General features: G+C 39.1%; 1 protein-coding gene across 1 annotated transcript in view; it reads right to left on the minus strand.

Moving 5' to 3' along the window:
- Positions 1-9,612, minus strand: part of arid3c (AT rich interactive domain 3C (BRIGHT-like)) — a 138,933-nt gene extending 129,321 nt beyond the window's left edge. Inside the window, exons 1-2 of the mRNA XM_042421997.1 lie at positions 9,054-9,612; positions 8,076-8,723 (exon numbers count right to left, since the gene is read on the minus strand). Coding sequence (XP_042277931.1) covers positions 8,076-8,723; positions 9,054-9,092 — 687 coding nt within the window. The 5' untranslated portion in view covers positions 9,093-9,612. The remainder of the gene's footprint in view (positions 1-8,075; positions 8,724-9,053) is intronic.
- Between the last annotated feature and the right edge of the window lie 3,726 nt (positions 9,613-13,338).

Here is a 13,338-nt window from a genome sequence, read left to right on the forward strand (position 1 = left end):
ATCATCCAGGCTGGACTACTGTAATGCCCTCTACCTAAGCATTTCTCAGGCTACCATTTCCCGTTTACAACTTATCCAAAAGCTGCTGCCCGATTATTAACAAGGTCCAAGAAATGAGACCACATCACCCCTATCCTTGCATCCTTACACTGGCTCCCCGTCCATTACAGGATAAACTTCAAAATTCTTCTAATTGTTTATAAATCTCTCCACCCCTACTTATATCTCAGAACTTCTCACCCCTTACAGCACCACCAGACCCCTCAGATCCTCCCACTGTGGCAAGTTGGCTGTGCCCCGTTCGCGGAAAAAACGGCTGAGGACAGGGCTCTTTCTGAAGCGGCTCCTCGGCTCTGGAATAGCCTGCCAGAGGCCATTAGACAGGTTGAGTCTGTTGACACTTTTAAGATGCACCTGAAGACTCACTTTTATTCTCTGGCTTTTAACTGTGTTTAATCTGTTTTATTTCTATTGGGTTTTAATTTGTGCTTAAATGTGTTTCTATTTTACTCTTGCTCTATTTTTCACAATTATCTGTTATGCACGTATATGTCTTTATGCTTGTATGTGTATACATACGCCTGTCTTTGTATAAACTTAAACATGAAAAATAAAATAAACTTGAAACATGAAACTTGAAACTTTTCATTCCGTCAACATCACATGCTGGAATTTTCAACAAAGGCAGCAGCCAGTAATACAAAGGCGGCCTGCTTTTGAGTTAGATAGCAGGGAAAATCCTGTGTAAAGCCGAGGGGAGCTGCAGAGTGGCTGATAATTCTCTGTAGGTTCATTACTACGGGCAACAACTCTGACATTATAAACTGTCATTTCACTGCTGTAATGTTCATGATTGATTCATGACAGATGTGGTGGAAATACAAACGGGATTGAGAGAATTTTAGTTTAGCTGGTTTAGTTTCTTAAACTTTCCTTGAACTATTTGTTCAAAAACGGCTACTAACATAACTTTCACAAACAAAAAAAAACAGACATGTACATTGTGGATAACCTAGACCAGGCATATTTATGTGTCTTCAAAATCAAATTCATGATGTACTAAAACGAGAGGCAGTTCAAAATTCTAAAACTCAACCGTATGCTTTGGAAAACAGTCAGAAGTAATGTTAAGTATACATGATCTGAGGATAAATCACACAAAATCACTGGGTTATGTCATCATAGGTTGGGGTTAAGGTTAGTGAGTTATATGGTAACTTACTTCGGCTGAATAAGGAGTGTTCACACTATACACGGTGCTAATTTTAGAGGTGTCACAGTTGCAAACAAAGTCAAGAAAAGTATATGAAAAGCCTTGAATTGCCTTATATGGCAATTTTAGGGGTGTTGATTTTGCTAATGATTGAATCTCACGAACTTTCACCTCCACATGAACAGGTGACATTCATCTGGCTGAAATGAGTGATTTATGACAAGTTCAAGCGGTTAAGAGAGTTTGCAAAAAAAGAGAATTATCATGGAGATAAGAAAGAAAAGGAGAGGGGTTTGGAGGAAAGATCATTGGCTGTTTGGGGCTGAAACACTCCAACAGTCAAATTTGTCTGACTAATCCAGATTTGTCTGAACACATCTGTTACTCCTTTACAAATGACAAACCATTGACAAAAATCTGCTTTCAGTGTAAGAAAGTCTATTGGAAATGTATCTGTGTTTTTCCAGCCTTCCACCAGTGTTAAATTTGATTGTTTAAATCACAAGTGTTGACAGATGATGAAAATGGGTCTGTTTTTATCAGATTACCAAATCATCATTGAATTGTATCACTGTCTTATTTAAATATGTGCCACAACATTTTTCACATCACATCTCATTTCATTACTCTCAGTTTCACTCCACAAGCTCTTCATCATTTATTTCTGCCCTTTGATTTTTGTGACATTGTCCCCTCTTAGAGAGCCTGCTCCAAACCAAATAACTCAACCCTTAAGGGCCTCTCAGGTCCTCATAACTAACGACATGAAGCGCTGCACCATTATATTGTGTTACAGCACATTCTCCTATAACAATGTTAGCAGCAACGACATGATGTACAAACATGATGTGATGTAAAAACTGATATATACATGCATTCAATCAAAAGATAACACGTTGTCATAGTAATGCCGAGGGCCTCCCCAACAATGGCGGGATGGAAAAAGCGAGTCAGAGACACAGCGGTGAGGCAATGTTTGCCCAACAGTCGGATCTCGTAAACAGAGAGGGGGGCTTTTGCAAGCAGCTGCAGAAATTCCAGGCTGCTGCGATTAAAAAGTAACACCCACATTGAGGGTGGGGAGGGTGTTTGAACAAGCTGACCCTGCCTCTGTTTTAATGAAAAGAGAGGAGCCATTTGCAGTAAAAACAACTATGTCTCAATGGCACATTGTGCCGAGCCCATTTCACTGCATGGTGACTCCCAGGTCTCACCATGTAGCAGTACAGCATGAAAAGAAAGAGTCCCAACATACTGTCATCCCCGCCACAGTGGAGGCTCTGCAAAGGAACTGAATGGTGTGTGTGTGTGTGTAGAGAGACTAGGAGTGATGGGATCAATGTACTACTGATACCGAGGTTCCTACAAGCACCAGTAGATGTCATTCAGATGTTTCAAGACCCTTTAAATGCTGCTGTCAATGAAAAATATGACACATTTTGTCATTGAAAATTTTGAAACTACAGGAAATGTAACTTTTCAACAGTCTGCACGGCTAGTTTCATTTCCCTCAGAGCACACAGAAAAGAGGACTTCCAGAACTGAATTTAAATTGTAAAATGCTAAAGGGCCAAAACAATAAGTTGAGTAATTTGTTCACTGAAAATTAATTGATGACAATCTTGATAAACGGTTAATCAATCAAGTCACTGAGTTCCAGCTTCCCTCATTTTTTCTATGTTCCATAACACTGTAAAAAAAAAAAAAACAAGCAACCAAAAAAAAAACATTGAAAATAATTAAATGCAGCGCTAATGTTAAATACAATTTATCAAGTCAAGTCAATTTTATTTCTATAGCCCAATATCACAAAATCAACATCCTCTGGACCCCCACCCACCTTTCTCTGTGGATTGTGTATATAAGTTTCCGTCAAGTACAGATTACAGTATACATGACAGTTGAATTATTACACCCAGTGATGCCAACTAGGCTGACCACACAACACACACACTCATCCTTTCCCTCTTTCACTTCTTCTGTTTTGCGTTTACAGCCCCCCCCACACCACCACCACCACCACCACCACCACCACCCCCACCCCCACCCCCACCCCCCGCCTCCTTAGTCCATGTGGCAGCCTACAATATAACCATAATGGCACATAGTGAAAGAATCCAGGAATGCTATTAAAGCATTTCCAGTGACAGAGCACATTTTAAAGTGAGCTACAGCTGTTGCTGAATATGTGGTGTAAGGATCCTGGCAGGAGGCTGGGGCCCCACACACACACGCTCCCTGATATTCTGGTGAAAAAAAATCTAGCTCTTTGCCATATGGAGAATTTTAATATGTTTTACAGTAGCTTCATGGGATTGGATGGTGTTTCCACAACCCTCAGAGAATGTTGACACAGGAGTTGAAGTGCAGCAGCATGTGTCTCTTTCAGAGCTGGTCTTCCTGCCAGGTTTTATGGTCACATTAAAGTGGGTGGTGCAGGGGTGGAGGGGGAGGGGTCAGATTGAAGGGCTGATTGTTTTTCAAGATGAGCCCTTTGATAAATACTGAATAAACATGTAGAGAACCATACCAGACCTACATTTCACTGTATACTTTACAATACACTGCAAACAATGCATGTTGTAGAAATTAGAATGGACCTTGTCTCACATTCCAGGGATCCATTTGCTTCTATTTGTAAGGTATGAAATCAAAATATCAAAATGTCTGTTAATGTCAAATAAAAGATGATGTATTGTTGTCGAATTTTTTAAACTTTGAAATATCAGTGTCAGCCTTAAAACGGCAGCATCAGTTGGGCTCTAATACAGACAGAATCATCTCTCATCAGCATGCATTCAAAAAGGTCATATTGGCTGTTATTGAGTTATTAATCTTACTCTGATTTTAATGAAACAAGTGAAACACTGGTGAGATTTATATTCATGTTTTCCATTTAATCAACTTGTTTCAGGATTTTCAGTATCTTGAAACAAGATGTTGCACTAGTATCAAGAACATGACACTTTGAAATAAGTAGAGCTGTCATATTTCTTTCCATCTTTGCTTGTTTGTGGCCTAAAGGTTAATAACAGGCAAAGTGACCTGTGATGCTGGATAGTTTTTGGAGTGTGGATGATTTGAGTGGCAGGGGGAGGGGAGTGTAATCATACACCAGTACAAGTTCCCTCCACCTCCTCCTCTACCTCCTCCACCACTTTTCTATAGTTGTTGGAAAAACAAGTTGGAAGAGGTACAATCCACTAAAAGGAGTGGCTCACCAAAACAAAAACCCATAAACTGACATAATCTTCATTACATGACAATTCACTCGAGGAAATGTAATCTGCTGTTTCAAAATGAATATCACCGTCTGTCTGTGAACATTTTGAGCAACAACACAAAGCAGGCAACCGTTTGGTTACATCTCAGTGTTTTAAGAGCAAATTTTTAACATGCTGACACACACAGCTGGGCCATTGTGCACTGTAAAGACACATCTTTTAACAAGTCATTTACTTTACAGCCCTCAACCATTATTTCAGGAGGCTTCTAAAAATAACAGTGAGTAGAAATCCTAGTTGCAAGTTCATTTGTATTGGATATATATATATATATATATATATATATATATACACAGATTTTACAGGTAATAAAATAAACACTGTGAAATGTTCTAAAAGTGGGGTAAGCATGATGTGTAATTTCAGGCAGATTATATGGTTATATGGTGGTTCCAGGTCAAACATTGCAGAATGCAAACTGTGTTTTCATTCTTGTGTGCGTCGTGATAATTGCTTTGGAGATCATCACCTCAGTGTTTTTGTGCTTTTTGTGACGCAGATCCAGATGCTAACTACTTTTTAAGCATTAAATAAAAAATAGTAGATAGTATAAAAGATATAGTAGCAGCCTACCATCTACAGGCTTTCTATAATATCAGTACTAATATTATAATATTAATATAATATGCCATATTACAATAGACCATTTCTGGGATTTTTTTAATTGACTACTTCAACATTTTACAAATTACGAAACACTTCCTAAAGAAATGCACCACAGTTTTTGGCATGTTTTAGCAGATGTTGGATTAAGTCTTTTTCCTTCCTTCCAGACAGTGTTTTGAGTTCCAGAACAAAATCAACTTGCAGAGACTTGAAACCTTTTCACATCTCTGCACATTGAGCTATAGCACTCTGACAACACTGTCAAAGTAGCCAGTTCAAAGTATACTGTATACCGGCCTTTACACAATGAAAAAAAACCCCTCACTATAAAGATGAATCAACAGCCTTTTTTTTTTTTTGCGGTTATTTTTGGGGGGTTTAACACATTTTAAGTTACGATGAAAATACCACAGTTTACTGCCTTTCACTTTACTACTATGTTAGTTTACACAAATGCCTGCAGGCTCACATATCCGTGCCAACACGCTTGTAAATAATGTGTATGTGAGTGTTTCAGAGAGGAAGCACAGCCGAGTGTGTAACAGCACACGATTTTGTTTCGTAATAGTTTGGCACCAAGCCGCCTCTCAGACACACACACACACACATACACACACACACACACACGGCCAGACGGGGAGATCCCAGCATTTTTGGGTATGAGCCAGGCTGGAATATCACCAGGTCCAGTTCCCTGCATTTCCTGAACCACTGCCAAAACTACACGCAACACCTTCTCTCTCTCTCTCTCTCTCTGTCTCTATCTCTGCCTCCGATCCTTTTGTCATCTACACTAAGCATCTTTTTCTGTCACTGAGAGGAATTTCTTTTATGTTTTACAGTCTCATCCCTTTAGATTTTGCTGTACATTGTCTCCTGCTGGGTCATTACTGTAAAAGCTAAAATAAGGTTTTACCAGCTGTCTGTTCTTTACAACACATATTTGTCTTGTGGTCGCCTTTTAATCCCTTCTAATTTAAGAATTTAAATCCTACATAAAATGAAAACAAAAGCAGTCCAAATGAGCAGAAATTGAAGAAATTATGGCTTTTTTTAAGTTAGAAAACTGTTTATTTTGTGCGTTTATGCCAGCACTGACTCCCATATTGTTCCTGAAGTCTAGAGAAGTGATTTAGGAGCTACTGTAAACACTGCCGGTCCCTTTTCTTTCAGATCAGATTAAAACTTGTCCGCCTCAGTGGGGCCTTTTTATATTTAGCCAACATCTTGTTCCTATTTCCAAAGATGCATTTACTGCCTTCAAATGTGGTTTTGTTTTGCAGCTTTGAGCATGCTTAGTATGCTGGCTCCACTCTGTCTGCCTAGCAGCCATAAGCATCCTTTTATTGTCCCATGACCATTACACTGAATGACTACATACAAATGACCCCCACAATAACTGCACATCCTGAGGAATCTTTGAAGCATATAGCCTAATTTTACATGGACGGCCACAGGAAACTTGCCTTAATGAAAATAAGAGTTTTCAGCAGAAGGTAAAGCTTTTATAATGACAATAATATAGGTTTTCAATTCAGCCAACATACATAATATCTAATAATATGTTTATCATATCCTGTGATGGTAAATGTCAAGCAGGCTATCCACTCAAATGACTAGAAAGATGATATACATAATCTATAGTAAGAATAATTCTAAATACACCATTAATGAATCATATACGTGAAGGGAAAACAAAGAACTGGGCGCTGGACGTTCTCTCCACAGGCTGAGCTCACCATCCTCCACACATAATTGTCTCTATATTGAGGCTATTGGTTTCAGCCCCTATTTAAATTGCATTTCCATGCATTGGGTTGCTTTAATGTGCAGCGCTAATGCAGGCACTAATGTACACATCACATTTAGGGAAGTCTGTAAATGATCCATCATAAATAAAAGATGACATGGAGAATCCTTCATCGCTCAGAGAGTATAGATCTGCCTGCTGGAGGCTGGAAATATGGGGAATTGTATATCAATCAAATAACTTACTGTCATTAACTAGCTGCTAAGCTAAGGAGCTGTTCAGGAGAAATAACTTCAATCAGCGCTCAAGACAATGAAACGTACTGTACAGTCCCGTCGTCTAACAAGGCATCTCTTCTAATGGTTTCATTAATGGCATAAAAGGTCCTAAACCAAAAACCATTTATTAATAAATGATTAGCATTTAGAGAATAAACGATGGACCCTTGCCTGAAGGATTTTTCAAAAGCAACATTTATTCTTAATAATTGTTATTGACTGAGTAAATATCCTTTCTGTTTAGTTGTAATGCAGTTTTAAATGTTAGTAACCCGTTGATGAATGCTTAATAAGTTGTTAGGATGGATTTTCATACAGGTCCTCTGCAGCTCTTTTGAAAAGATAAGTGGTTGTATCCTCTCCATCAGTCAAAAGGATTTTTTATACAGCCTGGACACATTTGTTCTAATGTCTTATAAATGATATGTAGCTGCAAAGTTTTAGTAAAATTAATTAAACATTAAAAAAGTCATTACCACTCACAAACCATTTATAAATTATATCTTAAATGTCAGAAAACCTCCTTCAAACTTTCAGCATCAATTCAACATAAAATGATTCTGACAATTTTCAACATTTACACAACTTCATTTGATCAACTGAATAAAAACTCTTCCTCCAAATAGCCTGTTGCTCAAATGCAAGAAAGAAACACATCAAAGCAAATGTCATTTTCTAATTTTGTGCTGCAGAAATATGCTAATGATAGGCGAAGGCAAAAAAAGCTTAAGTTTCCAATAGAATTAAACTTCTTAAATAAAAAATGAGTCGCGATTGATAAAGAAACTCATCGACAGAGCCTGTTCTGAGATGTAAATAACTGCTGCCAAAATCCGCAAAGAGTTTAAAAACAAGCTGTTTTAATATGACGAATATCACAGGGAATAAAGCAGAAAGCTTGGAGTGAGCTGCCATGCAGGGCTGAAGTGTGGAGCCAGTCTTACCTGTTTGAACTGCTCCTCGTAGGTCCACTCGTGGTGCTGGGTCTGCGGGTGCGCCGACGGGGACTCTGCGCGGCGGGCCGGGGCAAAGGCCCCTGGGACTCTGGCCATGAGATGCATCGGAGCGCTCTTCGGAGACAGGCAGGTTTCCTGGAGCGAGGACTGCCGGTGCTGGTAGTGGTTCAACCCGACATCGTCCTCGTCCTCCTCCTCTTCATCAATGACCTCCTGCTCCTCCATGTCATCTTCCTCATCATCCATGTCCTTATCGTCGCTGCCGACTCTGGAGGAGTTTCTGTCCTCGTCGGCTCTGCGGACCTCAATGTGAGGGAGCGTCACCCCGGGGGTCGAGTTGGCAACTCCAGCGGCCAGAGCGCCGCGCATCGCCGCCTGGTAATGGCGAAAAGCCAGGGCTTGTTGGTGTATCTGGGACTCCACCATGGAGCGGAGGTTTTTCTCTTTCTCCGCCTGCCGGAGCTTCTCCTCCAGGGCCAGCCGCGCTGCCTGTTGCCGCTGCAGGTTCTCCATGACCGCCTCGAGCTTCATACCGCCGCTGCCGGGCTGGTGGGACTGTGCGCCGGGGAACGGGTTATGGGAGGAGGCGGAGGGAGCCTGGAGGGGAAGGCTGCTGGCGGACGAGAAAGAGCTTTGCTGCGGGCAAACGAGAGGACGGTCGTGTAATGATTATCACTTTATACGATTATAACACATGCTCTACCAATAAGCCTCATTACACACACTGATCCAATTTCATTGTCTGACTTTAAAGTTTACTATAATGAGGATAACCTGTCAGATATTTCATACTAGCATACAAGCAAACGAATAACGTGCACAAAGTGGATATAACAGTTAAATTGTTCAACTACAAAGTTTCTCAGTGTGTAGCATTATTAGTAGTAAAATAATGCATTTGAAAACGATTATAAATCAAGTGTAGAGTAGTTAAATCTAATAAGCCAATAAATCCTGGACCCTTACCAAAGCAGATTTAGTTGCTAAACTTGTGTTATCAACCATGCTTCTCTCCGTCAGATGCGCTGAAATATTATCAACCGGATCACAAGAGTCTTCTTTCAGTCCCGGTAATGTTCCGCATTCAACATCAAGTATGTAGGTCTCGATAGTTGGCTGAATAAATACTTGAAATGTATTCGGCGTTGAATGGTGCAGAGCCCCGAGCCGCTTTTGGCAACAAGTGGCAACTGTAGTGAGAATGACCTCTGGAGGCAGAGATCAGCCCTCCTGCTCCATCTGCTAACAACACGTCAATACTGCGAGACACTCCACAACGAGACAGCATACAGACCGCTCTGATGACACATTACTCTGTTATCTCTTAATGTGCTAGCAGGAATTATTGGGGTTTATTGTATGTTTTGAAAACTTTATTTACTCTTGTAAAGCTGCATCATATTTACATCATGATAATTAGATTACTGACGGAGATGAGTCTTCCTCTATCATGGTATGAGTCATTTTATATTGCCTATTGATAGACTGCAGTAAACTTCCTCGAGAGTCAATAAAGAAACTTGATCTGCTGCTGTTTTTATTATAATATAATAATAATACATATTAAGGACAATAATAATATTTTATATTGATATTGTGTGTTTTACTTTATTCATGTGATCTGTGTGTTCAGTTCCTGACCGCAGACCAAATTTCTATCGAGGAACTAATTAAACTTGTTTCAGTGAGTACACTACAAATCAAGGTATTTTATCATACTGATGCAAAATTCATAAAAATCAGATATTGCCATAAAGCAGTCCTGCTCATAAATTTGCAACATCAACCACAAGGATGTAATACACACATATGAGCAGGAGAGATACCTGTCTGTTAACAGAATGTCAGAGTCGCTGGTGGTGGACAGATCTATATGATTATATCAGCTTATCCTACTGGGACCTTCCACCTGTATTTTCACATGTACAGTATGTTCATTGGCCCTATGTTGACCTCAGAGGGCGCAGAAACATGACCCCTCATGTTGCATCTCATGTATGCTTATAGATGGAGAGAAAAACGACACCTGTCCTCCATTGACTGTCACAGAGCCACTGCTGCTACACAGCTCTCCAGCTCTGACATTACTACAGCCACCATTACTGCAGTCATGTTTGATTTCACTTTATTATCAGAATATTTTTCTATAATCGGTCTTGCACTCTGAGCTGTACAGTGTTTCACCTAAAACCTAAACATAGTTTAAGTTGTCCATCTTTTCAGTTGGTGACCTCTTAAAAGAACTAAAAGCCAGTTATCACCATACTAAAAACAGACAAACATTTAGGAATAGTCTTGCGTATGGACTTTCCAGTGGTATCTATTTTCAATGGTATTCACTTGACAAAATGTTGTTTTCAGTGAGGAACTGTTTTACATATGTCCATGTCTGCACTGCAGTGAAAACATCATTTCTATGAACCCTGCCATTTACCACGGTGACCCTACAATTAAGGCTTACTGTGATGTAGCATATATCATTTGGCTGAATCAAATCAATTATCATCAGCAGGGTCAGCAATGGTTTGGTAATCTATGCTAAAAAAAAAGACAAGAAATTCCACAAAAGAGCAGTAGTTTGTCCTTTTTCTAATTGGTGTCAAAACAAAACCTTTTCAGAGAATTGTGTCTTCTTCTGGGAACTTAATGGAGATCTGTATATTATGTAGAGAGGCTGTTCAGTTTCATTTTAAAAAGGTTTTCCAAAATGAACAGCAGGAGCTGTTCACTCTTTTGATCCAGTGGGTTCATCTGTTACATCTGTATGTTTTTATGGAGTCATGTAAAAGAGCAATTTCTGTCAAACGATCCCTACTTATAATTATAATCAAACATACATTAGCCCTACAGATTTATCAGTAAGGCAGTTCATTGCAGCACCTGTCTTTTCTTTGAGCCCGACCAAATATTCTGTATTAAAGTGGTTACCTCGTTTAAATTACTTGTCTTCTGGTTTGTTGTGTCACTTTTCAGGACAGCACATAAAAACATTTGAAAGAACTGTGCAGCTGTAATTAACACATCTCTTAAAATGTTAGTTAGCTGACTGACTATTGTGTGGTTATATTGTCCAGTTGATGCATTGGGACACCAGAGAGGGTTTTGGTGCTGGTGGGGAGTCAGATTCAACTCAGTCTCAATGTACTACATATTAGTGTAGTGAAAGTGTCCTTGGTTTATGCTGTAACAAACTGTGAGTATTACTGTGACTTGAAAACAGGAGAAACTATGAAAAATGCCCATTACAATTTCCTTCAACCCAATGTGATGTTATCAAATGTCTTCTTTTGTCCAAAACTCTAAACCGCAACGATATCCAGTTTACTACATGTTGACGAGGAAAAGCAGCATATTATCTCATTTTAGAAGCTTGAACCATTAATTGTTTGACATTCAAGTTTGAAAAATGACTTTTACAATGAATTGATTATCAAAATAGTTGCTGATTAAGTTTAAAATATGCAGGTTTGAATACTATTTTTCATTTCAGTGAAACATGAAGTGCCACAGTGAGGAAGGTGCAAAGCAAAGCAGCAGCATTTTAAATGAGATGCATATCACAAACACACACACACTCACTCACAGGTTTTCACTACAGCACAGGATTATCCAGTTTCCTATTTAATTATGGGAGTAACATTTGAACTATATTTTATTTGATGGGGAGATCCTAAGGAACTATGTTGCTTTCTAAAAACATTATATATTCCTGTAACATTTACTTGAAAGTTCCATATTTTGTTTAATACTATAATGTTTTCATTTCTTTACAAAGAACTTTATAAAACTATGCACTATACAACTATATAAAGAACTTAATATAACTTTACAAGTAAACAATACAAGTAAAAGTTTCCAGGGGGTCTGTAAGGCTTTCACTCTGTGTGCTGTAGAACAGCGCTACCTAGTGGCAGCATAAAATCCACCCATCATCAAGGCAATAATGTTCAGTTTTTGTTGAACCTGTTTTACAGGTTAGTTTGGAGGCTGCAGTTTGCGGTGGTGTATATACTGTGATGTAAATGGGGTGGATGAAAGTATAAAGGACTACAATGAGACAGTACCACAAACTACACCCTCAAGAAATTCAACAAAGGCTGAACATTACACCTTCTATAGGGTGTGATATTATTGCAGGGCTGTTGTATTAAATTGCGTTAGTTTTAGCTAGGTGTACCTAGTAAAATGGCAACTGAGTGTAGTTATAAGAATATGCTGAACAGACTGGTGGTTATGAACAAAAGCAGACTGTGTAAGAAACTCTTCAAGTAGTGCATGTTGGCTTCTCTGGGCAAAGTACACTTCATTTCAAAAAGTAGAGGGAGAGGAAACATTATTTCTGAAATACCAAACTTAGTTATTTCTATTAATATTCATTTGATTTATGATTTTGTTTTTTAGCTGTTTAAAGAACAATGGGCCACTAACATTTCATATGAGCCCAAAACAGTAAAAATAATGACATTGTGGTTTAATCAAAACTGAATATAATACTGTGAAAATGTGTGATATTTAATTTGTCCAGGAGGAAAACATTTTCTGAGCACCTAATGGAGGTGCGGTGTCTTACCACATCAAACAGGACATTGTGCTGGTGTTGATGGATAGGATTATGTGAGTTTAATGAAAATTGAATGTACTTTAAGAAATGTTATTCAGAACTAAAAAGATTACTTTCTGTTTCTGACACTAGAATAATGAAAAGACTCTAGGAAACAGACACTTGATGAACATGAACAAACTACCTTATGAAGGAGGTCCCCACAGCGGGTTTTGAACTGGAGTCTCCCAGATCATAGATGACTGTGCTGACTGCTGAGCTACAACTTTACTCATTACCTCATTGCAGACAGACCTCAACCTATTTATACACCCATAACACAGAGACAACACATCGTGTAACGTGTAGGGAAGAACTTCAAAGGTGATTACTGCTTTGCACTTTTCATTTATTGCCTATTTTTCACAACCTAACTTTGTGGAAAGAAGAAGGAGAACAACAGGTTGTGGAGAGTCCCTTGGGAGCACTTCACGTATGTCAGTAGCTCAGCTTTATCTCTGGGGAACACCCCCAACTCTGGGAGTGATGTCCAAATTAGGAAATGCACGTCATGTAGCAGGTGGATGTGACTCCCCTTGTAGAGACCTGCTGATAGACATAACAGCGGAGCAGAGGAGAGCGATTGAGATAGCGATGTAACCAACCTGCGTGCTGGTATTTGACATTGATTTATTTTCTTCCTGAAAAAAA

This window comes from Thunnus maccoyii, chromosome 9 (genome assembly GCF_910596095.1).
Source record: "Thunnus maccoyii chromosome 9, fThuMac1.1, whole genome shotgun sequence".
Taxonomy (NCBI): domain Eukaryota; kingdom Metazoa; phylum Chordata; class Actinopteri; order Scombriformes; family Scombridae; genus Thunnus; species Thunnus maccoyii.